The sequence below is a fragment of the Trichomycterus rosablanca genome, chromosome 18 (assembly GCF_030014385.1).
Source record: "Trichomycterus rosablanca isolate fTriRos1 chromosome 18, fTriRos1.hap1, whole genome shotgun sequence".
NCBI classification, from domain to species: domain Eukaryota; kingdom Metazoa; phylum Chordata; class Actinopteri; order Siluriformes; family Trichomycteridae; genus Trichomycterus; species Trichomycterus rosablanca.
Window position 1 is genome coordinate 18,718,492 of NC_086005.1, and position 17,423 is coordinate 18,735,914.

The 17,423-nt window shown below is 39.2% G+C and overlaps 1 protein-coding gene across 1 annotated transcript in view; it reads left to right on the top strand.

The window, feature by feature from the left end:
• Positions 1-3,865: 3,865 nt before the first annotated feature.
• The window catches only part of erap1a (endoplasmic reticulum aminopeptidase 1a), a 31,458-nt gene continuing 17,900 nt past the window's right edge, over positions 3,866-17,423 (top strand). The window contains exons 1-5 of the mRNA XM_063014250.1: positions 3,866-3,977; positions 6,958-7,473; positions 11,403-11,541; positions 15,797-15,931; positions 16,026-16,146. Coding sequence (XP_062870320.1) covers positions 6,968-7,473; positions 11,403-11,541; positions 15,797-15,931; positions 16,026-16,146 — 901 coding nt within the window. The 5' untranslated portion in view covers positions 3,866-3,977; positions 6,958-6,967. The remainder of the gene's footprint in view (positions 3,978-6,957; positions 7,474-11,402; positions 11,542-15,796; positions 15,932-16,025; positions 16,147-17,423) is intronic.

Genomic DNA, 17,423 nt, shown 5'->3' on the forward strand with positions numbered 1-17,423 from the left:
CTGTGCCATGTTTTAGTGTTGTGGGAAGGAATTACAACATTACAAAGTGGTAAATGCTTTACTTTCACAACTTTTTCTGATTTTGTCCTTTATTATTCACATTAATTACAGCATGTCAGGTCAAGTAAAGTCAAATTTATTTATATAGCGCTTTTTACAATGAACATTGTCTCAAAGCAACTTTACAGAATCCAGGACCAACAGACAAAAAAAACCCTATTGAGCAAGCCGAGGGCGACAGTGGCAAGGAAAAACTCCCTTAAAATTGCAGGAAGAAACCTTGAGAGAAACCAGACTCAGCAGGGACCCATCCTCTTTGGGTGGCCTGGAGGATACTTTAAATAAATAGGATTTACTCAAATCATACAAACACAACATTAAATTGAACTGAAAGTTGTAACTAGCAAAAAATAATTGGAGTTCTTCATTGTTCAGTCCAGTCTGTGATAAAGTCTGTTGTAAGTTCTGGACATTTTTGGTGCAAACACGCCAGGTACCCATCCCATCTAGTAGGAGCAGCATTGTTGGCACTGCAGTCTCGACTTGCAGTCTTTAACCTCGAGAGGGTAAACAGGTTTCTGTCAGAACCACCTCGGGGTAAAACAACAGAAGATGTAGTTACAATGTGAAATCGTTAAGAGTAAAATGTCAGACAGTAGCTTTAGACTCTGGCACGCCTAAATATTACAGCATAACTAAGTTTAGTGCTTGTTTAGTGCTTGTTTAGTTTGACAGAACTAATGACAAGTGAACGTTCTGGGTTGTAGTGATCAATAAGTTCACCCAGATACTGTGGAGCCAAGCCATGTAGCACTTCATAAGTCAGTAAAAGTATTTTAAAATCAATGTGGAATTTAACTGGCATGTACATATGTACAGGAAGATGGCGCCAGAGTGTTTGTTGCTGCAGTCTCTCCCTACCATTTCTGTATTTAGGCTGTGCTGACCGTAGTTTAATAGTGCTAATAGCTCTCCACTATTACTGTTAATAACCATAAAATGCTACTCAACATTCGCATCTCTAAGGTGGATTTCTGTAAATCCACCATAGACGGAATCCAGAGGGGCGGAGTAGCTTCCACTGATTTTATTCAGCCTTTGGATTCTTTTAATTTTACTCAACATATTCATGAGCCTGCTCATGTACAAGGTCATACACTTGATTTGGCATTTTCAGCTGGTTCTGATATTGATTTTGCTTTGCTCAACTGGGTGGCACGGTGGCTCGGTGGGTAGCACTGTCGCCTCACAGCAAGAAGGTCCTGGGTTAGATCCCCAGGTGGGGCGGTCCAGGTCCTTTCTGTGTGGAGTTTGCATATTCTCCCTGTGTCTGCATGGGTTTACTCCGGGTACTCCGGTTTCCTCCCACAGTCCACAGACATGCAAGTGAGGTGAATTGGAGACACTAAATTGTCCAGAACTGTGTTTGATATAACCTTGTAAACTGAATAACCTTGTGTAATGAGTAACTACCGTTCCTGTAATGAATGTAACCAAAGTGTAAAAAATGACTTTAAAATCCCAATGAACAAACAAACAAACCTTGCTCAACTTTTACTGGGCACCTCTCTGTTCCCGTTTTAGGTCGTTTGTCTAGGTACATTGGTTTGTCTATGGCTAGTGATTTTTCTAAAGCCTTTTCAGATACTTTACATTTCACTGCACATAGTTCATCCTAAAATTTATAATTTGGTATGTTTATCATAATTGAATGACTGCTCTTGATGCTGTTGCCCCCATAAGATCTCTCACTCACTCACTTATCCAAGTCTATCCCAGTCTTTCAATGGGTGCAATCCATCGCAGGGCAATCACACTTACACACATCCACCTATAGGGCAATTCAGTGTCTCCAATTAACCTGACTACATGTTTTTGGACTGTGGGTGGAAACTGGAGCTCCCGGAGGAAACCCACACAGACACGGGGAGAACATGCAAACTCCACACAGAAAGGACCCGGACCGCCCCGCCTGGGGATCGAACCCAGGACCTTCTTGCTGCGAGGCAACAGTGCTACCCACCAAGCCACCGTGCCGGCCGTGAGAGAATGAATGATTTTAAAATATATAAATTAATGGAATTTTGAACTGTCTAGTCACCTAGTGCTGCCCACAGTTTCTTGTGCTTCTGTAGTATACAGATGCTTCAAACTCATTCCCATCAAGAATGCATTCTGTAAACTAAATCAGAAAAGAGTAACATCGTCTGTGAGTTCTTAAGCTTGTATTGTATTAATGAAGTATGTTACTTTTTTACCTTTAAAGTAAAACTTAACATGACAAAATTCAACTGTTGAATGCAAAACATTTTAATTGTTCATGCGCCAAGAACATCTTAAATAAATACAGAAACTTAAAGTCATAGGTTATGTGAGGTCGGTTGGAAATTACCCAAGAGCAGATAGCAAGGCACATGATGTTTTTGGTGTAAAGACAATGGTCATATAGAAAATGTGTGTGAATATGAAAACAATGGTGGTGAAGTATTAAATGGTGTAATTGTAAATGGTGTAGTGAAGTAAAATAATTTCATTCCCCCACACCAAAATTGGAGAAATTAAGATTAACCCTTGTGTGGTGTTCATAGTTTTGTTACTCAGCCAGTGTTTGCGGGTCTGGTGGACCCACCGCATTATTGTGTTTTTAAATCAATACAGCCATAACTTATTTAACATACAAAATATCAGATGTTTACTTTAAGATTTTTACAAGCAATAAAGACAGCATATTTGGTTAACATTTACTATTTACCTATGTTGGATCATATTTATAAATAACAGTGCCATCCGTTTGTTGTGATAAAATATAAAAAAGGAAAAATCACCATCAAAATAAGGCTGAAATTGATTACTTTGAACAAATTAAACAACTTAAGACATTTAAAACATTTGTCAGTGTAAGAAACACCAGCCTGAACAGATACAGTATCTATATCAGTTTACACATCAGTCCCACTGAACACAGTCTATTCATGCTCGCCTATACAACACATGAGGGTCAGCTTTACTGTGTGTGTGTGTGTGTGTGTGTGTTGCATACATTCATTTGATGCAGGTATGCTGTGTCTGTCTGTCTCTCTGTCTGTGACTGTCTGTCTGTTTCTCTCTCTGTCTGTCTCTGTCTGTATCAGTATGTCTCTCTGTATGTCTGTCTCTGTCTGTATCAGTATGTCTCTCTGTATGTCTGTCTCTCTCTCTGACTGCCAGCCTTCCTGTCTCTGCCTGTCTGTCTGTTTTTTCTGTCTGTCTGTCTGTCTGTCTCTTTCTCTCTGTCTGTCTCTGCCTGTCTGTTTTTGATCTATCTGTCTGTCTGCCTCTGCATGTTGGTCTGTTTCTCTCTCTGTCTCTCTGCGTGTCTCTCTGTTTCTCTGTCTGTCAGTCTGTCTGTCTGTCTTTCTCTCTCTGTCTGGCACTCTGTCTGTCTCTCTCTCTCACACACAGACGCACACACACACACACTCACACAGCAGAACATGTTGTAGTAGGACAGAGTAAAGGGACACACTTTTATACCTGGTCCCGAACACCACATGTGTAATATAAATGTGTGTATGTGTGTGTGTGTGTGTGTGTATTTCTCACGTATTCGACAGCAATGTTGCATAGATTTACGGGCGTAGAAACAGAGCCCAAGACTGTGGGTGTGCGCATGCGCAGAGCCGCCAAGTAACACAAATTGATGGGTAGCAGAATTCAACAGAACACATGTTCCGTCGGAGACTGTGCACAGACGTCATGAACGTGAGACCAGCCGTGAGTGGATAAGCTGCAACGGACGACTTATAAAAATCTGTTATTTTCGAAATATAGTAGATAGACAGTAAAAATATACTTTAAAAGATTAGCAACGTCAAAAGGAAAAGCAGAAATTTGACGTTCGTCATTTTTTAACCTTTGCGTTAAATATAGAATGAAAGCCATTTACTTTCACTTTCATTTAGCACCTCATGATATCTGTCAACTGCATTAACATTCAGGTTTGTTTCTTTATTTTCATAATATCAGCTAATATATTGGTAACACTTGTTTACATTGATTGGAGAAGCATATAAACTTATGCTTGGTTAACACGAAAAGTTTGTGAACTTAGTGGAATGTTTTGGTTTTCTAAAATAGTCATAAATTGTGGTCTGACACCTTTATTGATTATTGATAAAATATGAAAAATGTTTGTAAGCCGTTGTGTTCAACAGCTGATTAAAAAAGCAGCAATAACATTTCCTGCAGCTGCTAAAGGCTGAGCTTATTTAGACAGTAGCCCATATAAGGAGGGTTGGCAGAGTGGCAAAGTGTGTATTTTACTGTGGGTCGGCTGTTGCTGCTGGTCGTGGGGATGCGGGGGGTGTTCAAAAGTTGACCATGCTCTATGTTCTTTAGATTTGAACCATAAACACTTACTTTTAAACAAAAAAGAGTAAAAATACCTTCATATTCTATATTACCAGATAATTTTATTCATGTTTATTACAAATTAAATATGTATTTACTAGGGCTGGCTCGATACCGATACTGCAAATTGAGTATCTGCCGATACCGATACCAATCTAATACCGCCATTTCTCCTCTCAAACAACTAAGCAGTAATAATACATGTCTCAATGCACCATGGTTAAACTAGCTATTTAAATAACAATGCTCAGACTGAAACAAATATTCTAAAGGAATAAATACAGAACTTACATCACTCTTATTAAAAACTGCTGTTTTTATTATAACTTTTACACACAGAACATTTAGCAGCATTTTTGGTTTGTTTAACAGCACCGTACAAACATTTATAATAAAATTTAAAGTGCAACTTTATCTGTATTTAACAAATAAATTATAATTTCAATGTAAAACTCTAGATCTACACCTTGAAGAGGCAGCGATAAATATTATTTATGAACAATTAAAATTAAACAATTAAATAATGAAAAATAAACAAATTCATCTGTCTTGTCCCTGCTTGGACATCTCTCACATCCTCAATTAAATTTAACCCATTAGTGTTATGAAATAAAACAAACTACACCGTTTCCTGTATAGCCACAGATGTCCTCTTCAAGGACGTTTTGGTTTTTAATAATCTAAAAACGTGACAGAACTTTAACAGAAAATTTCAACTCTGCATCAATTCTAATTGGTCCATCGCGTTTGATTGACATCCACATCTTCCAATTGTAGACACTTTGACAACACGTCGTAAAACAGTGTTTTTAGTTGTGTAGATGATTTTTTAAAATGCTAAAAGTTGAAGTAGATCAGTGTGTTTTAATTTCTGAATGGCCTTATTTACATTACGTGTTATTTACATTAAGTGTTATTTACATTAAGCAACAGTATCGGATCGGATTACACTTTTTTTCCTTCTGATATCCAATCCAGTGATTTGGGCCAATATCGGACCAATACCAATACAGAGTACTGGATCGGTGCCAGCCCTAGTATTTACTTACCACATTTAAACAATATATTTCCTTATATAATAATAATAATATTGCCATGAAATCCACTATTACACCAGACACGTTAAGTCTTTGTAATTGCAAGACATGATTACATTTGTCTGTACACATAAGCTCCTCTGTGACTTAACAGTCCTGTGTTTCTGCAATGTGCAGTTTCTGCAGGTCAATAAAATCAAAATGTTTTTTGGAACTTCTAAAATAAAACTGTAAATATACATTGATCAGCCATAACATTAAAACCACCTCCTTGTTTCTACACTCACTGTCCATTTTATCAGCTTCACTTACCATATAGAAGCACTTTGTAGTTCTACATTTACTGACTGTAGTTCATCTGTTTCTCTACATACTTTTTTAGCCTGATTTCACCCTGTTCTTTAATGGTCAGGACCCCCACAAGACCACCACAGAGCAGGTTTTATTTAGGTGGTGGCTCATTCTCAGCACTGCAGTGACAATGACATGGTGGTGGTGTGTTAAATACCGTGTCCACTCACTGTCCACTCTATTAGACACTCCTACCTAGTTGGTTCACCTTGTAGATGTAAAGTCAGAGACGATCGCTCATCTTTTGCTGCTGTTTGAGTTGGTCATCTTCTAGACCTTCATCAGTGGTCACAGGACTCTGCCCACGGGGCACTGTTGGCTGGATATATTTTTGGTTGGTGGACAATTCTCAGTCCAGCAGTGACAGTGAAGTGAAACACCATCAGCACTGCTGTATCTTATCCACTCATACCAGCACAACTTACACTAACACACCACCACCATGTTAGTGTCACTGCAGTGCTGAGAATGGTCCACCACCCAAATAATACCTGCTCTTTGGTGGTCCTGGGAGAGTCCTGACCATTGAAAAACAGCATAAAAGGAGGCTAACAACGTATGCAGAGAAACAAATGGACTACAGACAGTAATTGTAGAACTACAAAGTGCTTCTATATCGTAAGTGGAGCAGATAAAATGGACAGTGCCTGTAGAAACAAGGAGGTGGTTTTAATGTTATGGCTGATCGGTGTACATCTGCAATTAGAAATTATTAAAGATGTGTACCTGCAATAATACATTTTAATTAATCTTACGGTAATGGACTATTGCTCAGGCTCTGAGGCAGCTAAGCAATAATCATGAACCCTCCACCATGTTTCACAGGTGGGATGGGATTTTGTTTTTGGTGGCCAGTGCCTTTATTTCTCCAAACATAGTGTGTATTTTTAGTGTCCTACTTAGTTATTTTCTACTGTCAGAGTTTGTACTGGGTGCTAACTGGTGCTGGTGTTTTCTTTTCTGGATGCCCACTCCTAGAGAGTAGCAACAGTGCTTATTTTTTTTGTAGACAGTGTGTCTTATTGTTATAGCTACTCTATGACTTGAATAAAGATTATATTACAGTTTTTTAAACAATTACTTGACAATTTAGACAATTACAGTAGTTTTACAAACTTTGCAACTGTTTTTAATAAATCTTAAAGTACACATTAACTTATGCAAACATTGTTTCTAACAGGTCTCCACGCATGGCTAATGTTGCTGCCTGTGTTTCTCCTGCTAAAAACATGCTGCAGTTTTTCATCTCTCTTTTTCTCTTGCTCACCCCATTTATCGAATGCAAGGACCATGAAAACACCACAATTCAAAGAAACGATCCCTTGTTTCAGTGGCAAATGAGACTGACAAATACAGTTAAACCACTTCATTATGATATACTGATTCACCCAAACCTAACTTTTCTGAACTTTACTGGAAGTGTACAAATTCAACTGGAGGTACAACAGGACACCAAACACATCATACTCCACAGCAAGAACCTTCATATCTCCAGGGCAGTTGTTTTAGTGCAAGGACGTGCTCATCTCCTTTATTTTCATGAGTCTGTGGCCTTTGAACAGATTGCATTGTCTTCTCCGAGCTTTACATTTACAAAAGGAATACATGTTATACATGTAGCTTTCAGTGCCAACCTGTCAGACAGTTTTCATGGTTTTTATAAAGGCTCATACACCACTCGCACTGGGGAAGTCAGGTGAGTTAAAAGTTTGTGTTTTAGCAAATTTTCTGTGTCATTTTGATTCTTATACACACACCAATGACTTTAAAAAAAGATTTTTATATTTGAACCATAATAATAAGTTATTTTTGTTTTTTATATTTCAGGTGCTTTAATATACACCAATCAGCCATAACATTAAAACCACCTCCTTGTTTCTATGCTTAATGTGGGCGGCACGGTGGCTAAGTGGGTAGCACTGTTGCCTCACAGCAAGAAGGTCCTGGGTTCGATCCCCAGGTGGGGCGGTCTGGGTCCTTTCTGTGTGGAGTTGGCATGTTCTCCCCGTGTCTGCGTGGGTTTCCTCCGGGAGCTCTGGTTTCCTCCCACAGTCCAAAAACATGCAAGTGAGGTTAATTGGAGATACTAAATTGTCCATGACTGTGTTCGATATAACCTTGTGAACTGAAGAACCTTGTGTGAAGATAAACTACCATTTCCTGTCATGAATGTAACCAAAAATTTTAAAACATTACGTTAAAATCCTAACAAACAAACCTACGCTTAATGTCTATTTTATCAGCTCCACTTACCATATAGAAGCACTTTGTAGTTCTACAATTACTGACTGTAGTCCATCTGTTTCTCTGCATGCTTTGTTTGCCCCCTTTCATGCTGTTCTTTAATGGTCAGGACTCTCCCAGGACCACCACAGAGCAGGTATTATTTGGGTGGTGGATGATTCTCAGCACTGCAGTGACAGTGTGTGTGTGTGTTGTGCTGGTATGAGTGGATCAGACACAGCAGCCCTGCTGGAGTTTTTTAATACAGTGTCCACTCACTGTCCATTCTATTAGACATTCCTACCTAGTTGGTTCACCTTGTAGATGTAAAGTCAGAGACGATCGCTCATCTCTTGCTGCTGTTTGAGTTGGTCATCTTCTAGACCTTCATCAGTGGTCACAGGACGCTGCCCACAGGGCGCTGTTGGCTGGATATATTTTTGGTTGGTGGACTATTCTCAGTCCAGCAGTGACAGTGAGGTGTTTAAAAACTCCATCAGCACATACCAGCACAACACACACTAATACACCACCACCATGTCAGTGTCACTGCAGTGCTGAGAATGATCCACCACCTAAATAATACCTGCTCTGTGGGGGTCCTTGGAGAGTCCTGACCATTGAAGATCAACTTGAAAGGGGGCAAACAAAGCATGCAGAGAAACAGATGGACTACAGTCAGTAATTGTAGAATAACAAAGTGCTTCTATATGGTAAGTGGAGCTAATAAAATAGACAGTAAGCATAGAAACAAGGCGGTGGTTTTAATGTTATGGCTGATCAGTGTATTTGAAGGTAAATTACAGATTAGGGTTACACCGTTTATACAGTTAAACTATACAAGTATTTGACCACTGTAGCCTTTGCAGTTACTATAACTACTTTAAACGATATCAAATGTACTTACCTGTTGTCTTACACAATTTTAAACAAAAAAGATTGTAACTTAAATAAAATGTAACTTACATATAAGCATAAAAAATGGCTAAAAAAGCTTCGTAAGTCTTGCATGAACAGTCATCTCTGCAAGAAAACTCAAATCAAACTTTATGGTAAAGTGGCTAGCTGGAAGCCCCTGTACAGTAAAAGGCATGTGACATCCCACTTAAATTTTGATAAATCTAAGCGACATGTGAATACTCTCTTGTCTGATGCAATGAAAATGTAACTTATTGGGCAGAACAGCAAGCACTATGTCTGGCAAAAAACAGGGAGACTCAATATGATGTCAACCTGTGTTATCAAAACTTGTGCTCGGGTGTGCTAGCATGTTTTACCGCTGCACCGCCTAAGCGCCCAACATAATACCATTTCTGAATAAACTGTAACATCACAGATAAAGCTAATTAAGTGTTCTTATTAAGTTCCCAAAGGTTAAATAATGTTGTAATCATGGTGTAATGAAGTGGACCAGACAAAACATTAAATATCTTGGGTTCATGCTGTCTGCAATGAATAAAAGTTAAAGTAAATGTAAGTCCCAACTTTTTTTGATTTAGGGTTGTAAATACACAAAAAAACACATTTAGAATTTGATGCCTGCAACACACTCCAAAAACAGGATAAAATAAGTGGGAAAAGTTGATTAAAGGTACATTTTTTTAAAACATTCCGCAGTAAGCAGGTTAATTGCTAACAGGTGAGGGAATCATGAAGGTTTAAAAGGTCTTTCACCATCTACCTTTTGTAATGTGAAAAGTTATGGTGAATCTGGAGAAATCTCAGTATGTGTAGGGCAATAAAGCATTTACCACTTTGTATGTTGAAATTCCTTTTCACCACACTTAAAAGACGTTTTGGCACCGAGGATACCAAGTGATTTAGTGTTTCAGCTTTTATTTTGTCCCATTCTTCCTGCAAACACGTCTTAAGATGTGCAACAGTACGGGGTCGTTGTTGTCGCATTTTCCGTTTCAAAATTCTCCACACATTTTCTATTGGGGACAGGTCAGGATTGCAGGCAGGCCAGTCCAGTACCCGTACTTTCTTCTTCTGCAGCCATGCCTTTGTAATGTGTGCAGCATGTGGTTTTGCATTGTCTTGTTGAAAAATGCATGGACGTCCCTGGAAAAGATGACGTCTTGAAGGCAGCATATGTTGCTCTATCATCTCATTGTACTTTTCTGCATTAATGCAGCCATCACAGAAGTGTTAATGACCTTTGCCAAGAGCACTGACACAGCCCCATACCAGGACAGACCCTGGCTTTTGGACTTGTTGCTGATAACAGTCTGGATGGTCCTTTTCAGCTTTGGTCCAGAGCACACAGCGTCCATTTTATCCAAAAAAGTCTCGGAATGCTGATTCATCTGACCACAATACACATTTGTGTGATCACTGTGTGATGGTCCATCCTTGATACCTCCGAGCCAAAAGAAGTCGACGCTGCTTCTGGACATGGTTAACATAAGGCTTCTTTGTTGTACAGTAAAGTTTTAAGTGGCATGTGTGCATGTAACTCTGTATTGTAGTGCTTGACAAAGGTTTGCCAAAGTAATTCCTCACCCATGTGGTTATATCAGCTATTGTTGAGTGGCGGTTCCTGATGCAGAGGAATCGAAGATCACAGGCGTTCAGCTTAAGCTTGCGCCCTTGGCCTTTAAGCACTGAAAATTCTCCCGATTCCTTGAATCATTTAATGATATTATGCACTGTAGAGGGAGAAATATGCAAATTCCTTCCAATCTGTATTTGAGGAGATTGTTTTTAAACATTTCAATCATTTTCGCACACATTTGTTGACAAACTGGAGAAACTCTGGTTATCTTTGCACATCAAAGACTCAGCCTTTCCTGGATGCTGCTTTTGTACCAAACCATGATTACAATCACGTGTTTACATCACCTGTTTGAAATCACATCATTATTTAGTTTTTTCACCTCATTACTAGCCCTAAATTGCCCCCAGTCCCAACTTTTTTTGAAATGTGTTGCAGGCCTGAAATGCAGGAATGGAGGTATAGTAACAAATGAAATGAAGTTGAGCAGACAAAACATGAAATATCTTGGGTTCAAACTGTCTGCAATCAAATAAAAGTCAAAGTAAATGTAAGGATCTCTGCACTTTATTTTATTTGCATTTTCCATACTGTCCCAACTTTTTCTGATTTGGGGTCATATATTTAATTAAATTTTACACAGTGTCTCAACCTTTTTGAAATTGGGGTTGTACTTTTGTCGGTTAAATATTCAATTGAATTAGCAAATCACAGGTTCCTCTTTTAATAGCATTTCACAAAATGTCTCAACTTAATTATACACATAAAGCATGTAATAGTGTATGCATTTTAATTTTGTTTCATAGTCTTTACATACAGTGGAATTAATTTAGTTTTTATGCACTGTCATATGTATATTAACGTATTAATGAACTGAAGCACAGGTGATTTATTGTGTTTTTTAGGACTTTGGCCTCCACCCAGTTTGAGCCCACACATGCAAGAGCTGCTTTTCCATGCTTTGATGAACCAGCCTTTAAAGCCAACTTTTCTGTTCGTATTCGGAGAGAGTCGAGGCATATTTCCATATCCAATATGCCTAAGGTCATTTTTTACATTATTTATTATCAATGTCATCCTAATGGAATTGTCATTATGATGGATATATAAGTTGTACAAAAATGATTTGCAAACCCCTTTGGCCTTTGGAGACAAGATACTTCATGTTTTAACTAAATTCCATTATTTTGTTCATCTGTTATTTTGTCCCATTCCTTTTGCAAACCTGTCTTGGAAGTTATGCAACAGTGCTGGGTTGTGTTGGTTGCATTTTACATTGCAGAATTCTCCACACATTGCAGCATGTATTACTGCATTGTCTTGTTGAAAAATGCATGGAGGACCCTGATGAAAAAATTTCATCTTGAAAGCAAGATATGTCACTCTAAAACATAAATTTTCTTGTCTATATTAATGCTGTCATCACAGAACTAAATTACCTTTGCCAAGGGCAACCCTATACCATGACAGACCTTAGCTTTTGGACTTGCTGAAAACAGTATGGATGATCTTCTTGTCTTTGGTCCATAGCACATTGTCCATGTCTTCCAAAAAAGATCTGCAATACTAAGTCATCTGACCACTATGCACGTTTTCACTGTGTGATGGTCCATCCCAGATGCCTTTGTGTCTAGAGAACTCGGTGCCTTTTCTGAACATGGTTAACATTAGGTTTTTTTTTTGCACAGTAAAGTTTTAAGTGGCATTTGTGAGTATAGGTCTTTATTGTAGTGCTTGACAAAGGTTTGCCAAAGTAATCTCTTGCTCATGTGGTTATATCAGCTATTGTTGAATAACGGTGTTTGATGCAGTGCCGTCTGAGGGATCAAAGATCACGAGCGTTCAGCTTAAGCTTGCGCCCTTGGTCTTTACGCACTGAAATTCCTCCCAATTCCTTGAATCGTTTAATGATATTCACTGTAGAGGGAGAAATATGCAAATCCCTTCCAATCTTTCTTTGAGGTACATTGTTTTTAAACGTTTCAATAATTTTCTCACACATTTGTTGACTAACTTGAGATACTCTGATCATCTCTGCTCATCAAAGACTCAGCCTTTCCTGGGTGCTGCTTTTGTACCAAACCATGATTACAATCACCTGTTGACATCACCTGTTTTGAATCACATCATTATTTAGTTTTTTCACCTCATTACTAGCCCTAAATTCCCCCGTCCCAACTTTTTTTGGAATGTGTTGCAGTCCTGAAATGCAGGAATGGATGTTTATTAACAAATGAAATGTCTGCAATGACAAAGTATGTCAAAGTATGCTCTCACAATTGGCAGTGCGGTGGCTTGGTGGGTAGTGTTTGTGCCCTACAGCAAGAAGGTCCTGGGTTTGATTCCCAGGTGGAGCGGGCCAGGTCCTTTCTGTGTGAAGTTTGCATGTTCTCCCTGTGTCTGCTTGGGTTTCCTTCGGGTGATCCAGTTTCTTCCTTTAGTCCAAAGACATGCAATCAGTTTAACTGGAGATACAAAATTGCCCAAAGTATGAATGTGTGTTTGCCCTGAGATGGGCTGTCCAGTGTGTCTCATATGTTTCACCCAGTGAATTGGACCCACTACGACCCTGAAAAGGACAAAGCAGTGGTAAACAGACAATAAATAAATGAATACTGTCACAACCTTTTCTGATTTTGGGTTGACATTTAACTAGAACTGATGAATCATGTGTAATCTGTAACTATCTGTCCTGTCATGAATGTAACCTAAGTGTAAAACATGACGTTAAAATCTTAAAAAACGGACACTCAGGTGGCGCAGTGGTAAAAACACACACTGGAACCAGAGCTAGGATCTCAAATACATCGTATCGAATCTCGGCTCTGTCTGCTGGCTAAGGCTGAGTGGCCACATGAACTGCGGATCCTTAAAAAGTCTTAAATTCGTTTATCTTAAAAAAAGACCTTAATTTGTCTTAAAAAGTCTTAAATTCATCTGCCACTGGTCTTAAAAATGCCACAGAGTGTAAATATAATTTTGGTTTTATTTTCGCGGATTGTATCTCGTAATTTCCAGATTTCGTATGCAAATAGTTTAACTGTTTAAACGGCGGACTGAACTAAGCGGAACCAACAGCGTAAGGTTACCTCAAATTAGCGCCCCTCGGAACCATTAAGACAATGGTTCCGAGGGGCGCTAATTTAAGGTAACCTTACGCTCATTACTTGCTAAACGCCACTGCTGGCTTGGGGAAGTGTACATTTAATAACAGGGTTTGTACGGGTGCTGGAAATCCTTGAAAATGCTTGAATTTTAATGTCGTATTTTAGGTTTAAGGTTTGAAAAGTGCTGGAATTTTGGGTGAAGTGCTTGAAAATGCTTGAAATCGTAACAGTATTTCTTTCACTACAAATAGCTATCTGACCGAATAGTTATTAGAGAAATAAAAAAAGTCACAGAGCCTAAAATGAAAACTGCTCCGCCTGAGTGTGAGTGATGCGAATTCCGGCTCTTTTTGGTGAGCCATTTGGCTCAGCTCACGGAGAAGAACCGGCTCTTTCTGCTCCAAAATGGCTCTTCAATGTTACCACTTCTGCCTGTGGAGTGCCTGCCCGTGCCGTGGAGAAAATAGTTGGCTTAAAGAGCTCGTTCGCGACCGACAGCTAGTGTGTGTGACTGCGATCTGCCAGTCTGTATTCATGTGTGACCCGTCAGTGGGTGTTAGTGACGGGTCGTTCGCGAACGATCCGATTCTATTGAACGGCTCTTTAAAATGAACGAAATGAACCGAGTCGCGCCTCTGGGAGCCGTTAGGTGTATTTTTTTAATAGTTTTGCGCAGTTCTTATCGACTGTAATCCACCCATTCAGATTCACATCAGTAGAGGGAATTAATCAGTCATAATGAGAGTCATAATAAAGAGCGAGCGAGAGACACGCGCGCGCACACACACACACACACACACACACACACACACACAGAGCCATAACAGAGCTACAGATAGAACATGCTGAAAATAAGCAATGCTCTTAGTATAATGACAAATTATTAAGAAATAAACTTGTTTAATTATGCTAACATGTAACAGGACAGATTATTCCCGAGCTAAGGAATTGATTGAAGTCAGAGAACTTGTTTTTTTGAATGCAAACTTGCCCTAAATGCTGCAATTTAATTATTTTTCTGTTTCTAATTGGGGTATTTTTTAAGCTTGAAATGTAAGCCCAGTTTGGCTACAAGTTATACAGCAGAGCGTTCGAGACTTTTATGCAGTCGCCTCAGCACTTGGCAACCCCGCTCTGTAACTTTACGTGGTCTACCACGTCAGGCCACGAGATGCTGTCGTTCCCAATCCCACTTTGTTACACCACTGACAGTCGACTGTGGAATATTTAGTAGTGAGGAAATTTCATGACTGGACTTGTTGCACAGGTGGCATCCTATCACGGGACCACGCTGGAATTCACTGAGCTCCTGAGAGCGACCCGTTCTTTCACTAATGTTTGTAGAAGCAGTCTGCATGCCGAGGTGCTTGGTTTTATACACCTGTGGCCATGGAAGTAATTGAAACACCTGAATTCAATGATTTGGATCGGTGAGTGGATAATTTTGGCAATATAGTGTATGTATTGTATGTAAACTGAGACCCCGATTTCAGTGTACAGACGGTTCTGGTTTATACAAAATATAAGTATAAATGGTTTTAGTTTATACAAAACTGTTCATTTAAGTTTAAATCATTAAATATTGGTTAAACAGAAATTAAAGCACTTGCATGCTTACAATAAAGTCTGTAAACATAATGTTGATGTGTGCTTTTTGCTGCTTTGTTACTGCGACAGTGGTCTTAATTTTTGTCTCAGAGTGGTATTAAAAAGTCTTAAAAAGTCTTACATTTAATTTCCCAATACCTGCAGATACCCTGTGAACAACGATTGGCCTGTTGTTTAGATATGGGCGGGACTATGCCGGATGGGGTCTCTCTCCCATGACTGGTGCAATTACGACCTGATTGATGGTGCCTGCACAGAGATGAGAAAAGAGTGCTCTCAGGGTGTGTCTCTCCACACACAACGCTGAGCTGCACTGCACTCGTCAAAGTGTAGGTGATAAGATGCATACGGCATGCTGCCCACGTGTTGTCCTCAATCAGAGCAGGGATCGGCATTGGTGGAGAGGAAGCATGATGCAATCGGGCAATTGGACGCGCTAAATGGGACAAAATGTATATATATATATATATATATATATATATATATATATATATAAACTTAATAAACGTACTGCTTACTAAAGAAATAAAAAAAATAGGTCATGATGTAAATGCTCAGCCTTGGTATTCTGCATGTTTTTTTAGTTGAAAACGGTGATGCTTCTTGATGGCCTCCTGGAGGATCAGTATGATGTGAGTGTGAAAATGAGCACCTATCTAGTGGCCTTTATCATTTGTGATTTTCTCTCCATCAGTAAGAGAAGTCAGCATGGTGTCGAGGTGTGTAAGTTATTCTATCTTCCCTTGCCACGTTTGGTCTGCACGTTAGTGCATATACTGTATGTTGCTTAAATAAATTATGTTTCTTTTACAGATATCAGTGTACACTGTTCCTGATAAGATTAACCAAACAGATTATGCTCTTAACACAGCAGTTACACTACTTGACTTTTATGATGATTACTTTAATATACCCTATCCGCTCCCTAAACATGGTGAGTAAAAATTCTGTCCCATTAACTATGGTTTTGTAGAACCTGTTTTATGTCCATGCTTGCAAGTCTCTTTAGTGTTAACTTTATTTTTGTTGTTGTTGTTGATATAACTACAAATGCAAATTTTGCCAATTTATTTTAACCGATAAGTCAAGTCTAATTTATTTGTATAGTGCTTTTTACAGTAAACATTGTCCCAAAGAACTTTAGAGAATCCAGGACCGACAGACCAAAAACCCCTGTTGAGCAAGCCGAGGGTGATAGATAACAGACCGTCACATATCTTACCAGCTTATTGCATCCAATTACAATATACACTGATCAGCCATAACATTAAAACCACCTCCTTGTTTCTACACTCACTGTCCATTTTATCAGCTCCACTTATCAGCTCCACAATTACAGACTGTAAATCTATTTCTCTAAATACTTTTTAGTCAATACTTCAATAGTCAGGACCCCCACAGGACCACCACAGAGTAGGTATTATTTAGGTGGTGGATCATTCTCAGCACTGCTGTGACACTGAGATGGTGGTGGTGTGTTATAGTGCTGGTATGAGTGGATCAGACACAGCAGTGCTGCTGGAGTTTTTAAATACCATGTCCACTCACTGTCCACTCTATTAGACACTTCTACCTAGTTGGTCCACCTTGAAGTGTTTAAAAACGCCATCAGCGCTGCTCTATCTTATCCACTCGTACCAGCACAACACGCACTAACACACCACCACCATGCCAGTGTCACTGCAGTGCTGAGAATAATCCACCACCCAAATAATACCTACTCTGTAGTGGTCCTGGGAGAGTCCTGACCATTAAAGAACAGCATGAAAGGGGGCTAACAAAGCATGCAGAGAAACAGATAGACTACAGTCACTGTAATTGCAGAACTACAAAGTGCTTCTATATGGTAAGTGGAGCCGATAAAATGGACAGTGAGTGTAGAAACAAGGAGGTGTTATGGCTGATTGGTGTATTTGTTGGTTATTGTTTAACTGCTTAATCATTAACACCCCTATCTCTAACCCATCCACCAAACCTGTGTGTTTGAAATTTACATTTTTATTTGACTAATGCCACATTCATTGCCAAGTCACAACTGGGACATTTCTGATCTTTAAGCTGTAAAAATAAAAACTTTAGTGGACAATGAACTGATAATGTACATTCAAAAAGCAGGGCTCTAGAGTGCGACCATTTTGGTCGCACATGCGACCTAATTTCTCAATGGTGCGACTGAAAAAAATCTGAGGTCGCACCGGTGCGACCAGCTCC